The sequence below is a fragment of the Anas acuta genome, chromosome 22 (genome assembly GCF_963932015.1).
Source record: "Anas acuta chromosome 22, bAnaAcu1.1, whole genome shotgun sequence".
NCBI lineage: Eukaryota > Metazoa > Chordata > Aves > Anseriformes > Anatidae > Anas > Anas acuta.
In genome coordinates this window covers 3194525-3200524 of record NC_089000.1, presented here as the reverse complement: position 1 = coordinate 3200524, position 6000 = coordinate 3194525, and the positions used below count along the sequence as shown (strand labels likewise).

The 6000-nt window shown below is 44.8% G+C and overlaps 1 protein-coding gene across 1 annotated transcript; it reads right to left on the bottom strand.

The window, feature by feature from the left end:
• Positions 1–210: 210 nt before the first annotated feature.
• Positions 211–2605, bottom strand: LOC137843224 (natriuretic peptides A). The gene is made up of 3 exons (XM_068658206.1): positions 2393–2605; positions 702–987; positions 211–434 (listed from the first exon to the last, which is right to left on the bottom strand). The coding sequence occupies exons 1-3, from the start codon at positions 2510–2512 to the stop codon at positions 418–420; spliced, it is 423 nt and encodes a 140-aa protein (XP_068514307.1). The 5' UTR covers positions 2513–2605; the 3' UTR covers positions 211–417.
• Positions 2606–6000: the final 3395 nt, after the last annotated feature.

The window sequence follows — 6000 nt, the reverse complement described above, 5'->3', positions numbered from 1 at the left end:
GCAAGCTTTTTTTCCTGATAATGTTATAATTTCTTAGTGCATAGAGGGAAATTCTAGTGAAAACCTCCTTCTCATTTCTCCCAGGTTCATACTTTCTCAGTATTGTGTAGGATCCAGCCTTGCGGGTACCAGAGTACCAATAAAAAGTAGGCTTTTGACATTAGGAAAATACAAGAAATTTAATGCAACAGACAGGAGAGAGGTCCAGCATAGATGTCTGATGTGTTAGTTTTATTTAAAGATGGTCTCTTGGTGCTAGAGTAAGAAATGTTCTTTAAAAAAATCAAATAAATAAATAAATAAATAAATAAAAATAGGAATAACTTTCTGTTGAGGAGTTTAGGAAGCATCTGGCTTTCATCTTGGGAGGAACAGGTACTGTAAAGCATTCTTCAGAGCACGGGTAGGGAAGTTGTCCTAGTTCTTCCTGGAACCTGCAAGCCAAACATGCAATAAATGTTACTTTAGTCTGTTTGTCTCCCAGTATACACCGCTATTGCCAGCAGTGCTTTTATCCATCAAATCAATAGACACAGTTTAAGTTTCACACTAGCTTAAGTTTCATGCTGAAGCGAACGCCTTTCTCAACCTCTTTAACTATTTCTTATTATTAAAAACTTAAATGAGAGCCTGTTCCTCCCTTGCTGCCTAACGCAGCTGTTGTCTGTTCTGTTCACCAAGCTGGCTTAGGCTGGACTCACCATTGCATCCCATTCCACTCAGGGAGCCAATTCTATCAATTCTCCTCCCGAAGCAGCCAGAATCTCTCATCATCCTGGGCATCTGCATCCCCCTCAGTCTCTTGAGGAAGGGGTCCCTGTAGGACAGAGGGGTGTTGGGTGCTAGCTTGGACTCAGCCTTCTGGTCATCACTGTCATCTATGAGTTCTGGTGGGATCTCCTCCTGGGTTTTGGGCTCTTGCAGGTCAGGATTGGACTCCAGGGCTTCAATCAGTGCAAACTTATCCTCCAGTCTCTCCAGCAGAGCCTACAAGAGAAAAATTAGTTTCATGAAACTCAGAGTTTCATGGTCGTTTGCTAGTCCTTCAACTCATCTGATTCTGCATTCACCTATGATCCTAAATCCACCCCTAGGGAGTCTCTCAGGTTGGATTCCAGATTTGCTGGTGGTTCTTGAGCTCGGCAGTAAATCCACTAATTCCACACTAATTCTGTCTATAGGTAGGTCTAGCCAAAAGCTGCTAGAAGCTGTCTTCCACAGCAGCGTTTCTTACTGGCAAGGTTAAAACAGCTCTTGGCAGAGAAACAAAGTAAGGTCTGTCTTGCACCGGGACTTAAAACTCAATGTATCAGTGGTACACAGTCTCAAAGTACTTCTAAATCCATAATGACCCCCATGTTCTCAGAAGCTGTCTGCAATGCTGCTTGTCAGCCATCGGCTTTCTCTTCTTTTTCTGCCTAAGATCACCTGCTTGCTTGTCACCACTTGCTGTTGCAGTGGCAGCACTGTGAGGAGCTCTTGGTGTTTCCACTAATCCCTGCATTTGGAAGTCACCCTCCTCAGCTAGCTGCTGGAGATAGCGGAGCCTGGAGGCATGAGGCAGTTTGGCTGACACTGTCCTAATTATTTTAGGGAGTTCGGTCTTGGTCTGATGCTGCAATAATCTGGCTTTAGCTGGCCAAGGAAATGTTGAAGTTGTCAGATTTGGTCTTGCAAGACTGAATCTTAAGTTTGTATTGCTTCCCAAGCTGTTGTAATAATGTTCTCTAAGGATCACCCTCTGTTCTCTAAGTATCACTCTCTGTTCTCTACCCATAACTCACAAGTTTGCATGTGGTAATTTCGTAGCTCTAGGGTCTTTTCTGGATGAGTCCCAGTACACAATGATACTGCTCCTCTCGATTTGCGCAAGTAGAGCATCTAAAAGTCTGCCTTTGGGTGCTCTGCTTTGCCTCCTCAGTTCCCACCTACCTGCAGCTCCATTCTCTTAAACCCACAAAGCTGGAGCAGTGTGACTGCCCTGCTCCTCTGGACCTGCCATTTAACAGGACAGACAGAAGGAGACCACCCAAAAGTTGTCTATTTATTCTTACAGAGCTACTGCAATGCATCAATTTGTTCTCTGTCTGGGGTTGCTCCAGTGCATTCAGAAACCTGAAGGGAGGGGGCTGTTTAAGAAAATAAGAACCAACAGCCCAAAGCAGACAGCCCACATCACAATTCTGTTTCCCCAGGAGCTTGGGTGATCCCAGCGCCGGAGGGGATCGCTCTACAAAGCTTCGTTAAACCCCTGTGAAGAACTGAGACTTCATCCCCCAGCATGTGGTCACTAATGCGGCTACCTGGTTGTACAACAAAAAGGCAAAGACACCACCTCACGCTCCTCTAAGCCCCCTGAAAGTTTAACCTTGCAAAAGCAGAGAGTCCTCACCTCCATGCTGGCCAGTTCTTTGGCGGGGCTGAGGCTGTAGATGGGGTTGGCTCTGCTGGCCTGGAGCTGGATGAGAAGCAGCAAGAGGAAACCACAGGAAAATGAGCCTTTAGTGTCCATGGTGCTGCCTTCGTTCGGAATATGAGGCGTTTGAGCTGTTTCTTCTGAGATGGCTCTTCAGGTCTCTCCCTTCCTTGTCCTATCCTCTCTCTTCTGAAGCTTCTCTTTTATACTGTTTGGGTGTGATCTCTGCTTCCTAGGTTATCAGTGGATTTATCTGGGGCGCATTCCAGTTCTCCTGCAGGCATGCAGCTCTGTCAAGGGAAGATTCCCTTTATTAGCTGTCATTAGGCAGCAGCTGCTGTTGCTGAGGAATGTATGTCACAAGTCAGTGATTTCATGTCACTCCCCCTCCTCTTGATACCAGGCGCTGTGATTACATAGTCCAGTTGGAAATTCTTCGCAATTTTCTTTCAAGAGACCCCTATGGTCAGGTTTATGGAGATGGGAAAGAACCCCGAAACGGCTCTAAACTCTGCTCATTCAGAAGATTTCCATAGGGAAATTACCTTTTATAGGGAAAGCAAAAAAAGCTTTTCAGATGAGTGCTTGGTGGAGAGCGAAGGCTGAAGGATACTTTTAGGACACCTAAAGTATCATGCGCACTTTCCTTCTATATATGGCATACGCGTAGCCACCGCATACCACCGAGTGTGCTGAAAATCTCAGGTTTGGGCCACTTCTCTTTCCCCATTGCCGTAGAGGTGAGATCACCGTTGAGTCCTTGTATTTGTGTGTTGCCAACAACAGAGGCGCCCCGATCCGCACCTCGTTACAGCCGCTAACGTCTGGACCGACTGCGGGGACACCGAGTGCCTCCAGCCCCCAGGCAAACGACTTCGGCACCGTGGAAAAATTAGTCCGTATTAGCAGCTACACATTTAAATCAATGGGATTTCTTTAGACTTCGATGGTAAGGCTTGACCTTGCATTAATAAAATGTAAAGAAGAGACAGTCAAATTTCTTGTACTAGTTTCTAATGCCATTGTACCCGAAAGCAACTTGCTCGGCAAGAACTTGAAATAAACGGCTTTCAGTGTTATTCAGCAAAGGTATTGGAATCTGTCCCTAAGGGAGAAAGAGTGAATTTTGTGTGTATGTTTGTTTGTTTGGGGAGGGGGTTAAGTGAAACAGTTAATATTTTTTTTTTATATCATTTGAAAAGCATTTATTTGTTTCTTCGAGTGCTGAAGCTTTCAAGATTAGCTGAAAACTGCCTACGTTTAAGTGAGAAATTACAAAAATGCAGATTTGCTGCAATTTCCTCCTCCAGCATTGTTTTTCTGTGTACAGTGCAAATAAAGGTTGCTTTTTTTACATAACTATGGGAGATTTCTAAATAATAAAACGTATTGTTTGTGCTGCATTTTCCTAACATTTCTTGTTATTTGACATGGAAACAAGAACAAATATATAAGGAATTTGTATACAGATATATAAGGAAGTTGCATACATAACAATTTTTTAACTATTGATATTAATATAGATCTTATATGAATGAATCTCCAAGGTAGAATTGCTAAATAATAGTGGAATAATAAAATATTTTTCATGCCCTAACATAGTGTTTGTATACAAACATGCACACAGTTCACATGATCAACTTCCCAAAATTATACTAGAAAGGACATTCCCAAGGTTGTGAAATCAAGCTCAAACACTACTTTTTCCTAATATAGCATGAAGTCAGCTCAACTCTGCATGTGTTATTATAAGATCACTCCCTATTTTTTCCTCAGCACTTTTTTTTCTCAGTACATAGAGGCAGTGCTCATTTCTTTTATTATTCTGTCTTAACTTGATCTTATTTAGTCCTATTCAAATTGTGGTTAAGAAAGAATTAAGAACCTGATAGCTTTTTTTATCGACACTCCATGCTGCACTGTCTGTATAATTCACTAATTAATTACAAGTATTTTCTTTCTGCTCTTCTTGAGTGTGTATTCGTTTATTTGCACAGGGCATTATCTTCACTTTCTAAACTGAGGAAGGTGAGAATTCGTTAATACTGAGTGTCCAATTTAAGATAACTAGGGTCTGTTACTGTTCCATTTTTTTGTTTCTTTCAGCCTCCCACACGCCAACTATTCTCTAGTGCTGTCTCTGTGCTAAAAAAATGCTGTCGCTTGATCTGAGTTTTGCCTGAGAGCTCAGCACATTTGTAAAGCAGCCCCCGGAGGCACAAACCCAGCTATAAGAAACTGAGGAACATGATATCAGTCCCAGTTGTGAAATATTTAGCTTTGAGTGACCTGTCCCTGTGAAACAATCTAATATTCCAGGATTGCCTTCAATAACCTGGACCAGGAGATACTCCTTTCTTTCACTGGCTCGTTCACTTTCCATCTTCCATATGCAACAGCAGATAAATGAGATCTAGGGGTTCGACTTTAACCTTGACAGTATTTTTCTAAGCTGGGGGTGTCTGTGTGCTATTCATGTGGGATGTATGAAAGTACCTAGATGAGATAAAATGGCTGACCCTCACAGGAGCTCCTGTGTTTACAAAGCCAAATTCTGCCCTCTATTATCCATCTCACATCTGTGCCAAAACAAATGGAGCGTGAAATGTCAGAACTCAGCTATAAAGCTCACTTGTTTGTTTGCTTGTGGTATCTCAGTATCATCACCCTTGTCCAGCGATGGAGAGACAAACCCAAGTCATTGCCCGTGCTGCTCTGCTGGCCATTTGATTGGTAAAAACCCCATTGGGAGAGCAGCAGATCCTTATTAAATGTGTACTGTGACCAGTTTTGTAAGAGGAAATCAGCACATTGTCCCACTCAGCCCCCTGGGGTATGGGACAGGAGGTATGGGGACTTGAGGCTGCATTAGGAAGCAGCACAGGCTGTTGAGAGCAGAGAGGCAGAGCACCAAGGGTGCTGCCCTGTGTCCGGATCCCTGTGAGGAGGAGGATGGTGGATGGACAGAGCTCAGCTGGGGGTACCTCTGCCCCTTCCCCAGCAGGATGAAGCAATGTCCTTTTTTTCCAGCCCCGTGAGGCTGCCTTAAGGGCTGATGTTTTGTGGATCCCTTCTGCCAATACACCTATTGTACCCGATGCCCTTGCCTGCTGCACATCCTTCCACAGATGTCCATTTCATTGTCATGGTGCAAGTGAAGACTGCTGGAGGGTGGGCTGACAGTAAAGAGCCTCTGCAGTCCTGGGGCAGAGGCTGGATCTGGATTCCTTTCACCCCCTGGTGACCAAACCCTTTGACAAGGCTCTGCCATGCCCTACCCAAGCTCTCTTTCCTTTCAGTTTAGGTTAGATTAAGGAGGAAACACAGAGCCGAGGTGGCCAGCGTGGGAAACAAAACCAGAAAGTGATGATGTCTGGTGAGCTGCCCGCACACGGCGATCACAGGACAGGCCACGCTGCAACTGAGATAAGTGGTGCCTCACTTTTTCCACTGGGGAGGAAACATCTTCATCCCAGCCACCCCTCACCGACGGGGCTAGGGGTTGGGGTGTGGGGTGGCTGCTCCCGGGAGGGGGCCCCCCTGTCCGCCTGTCCGTCTGCGCAGCCTGTCCGTGCTCCTTGCCT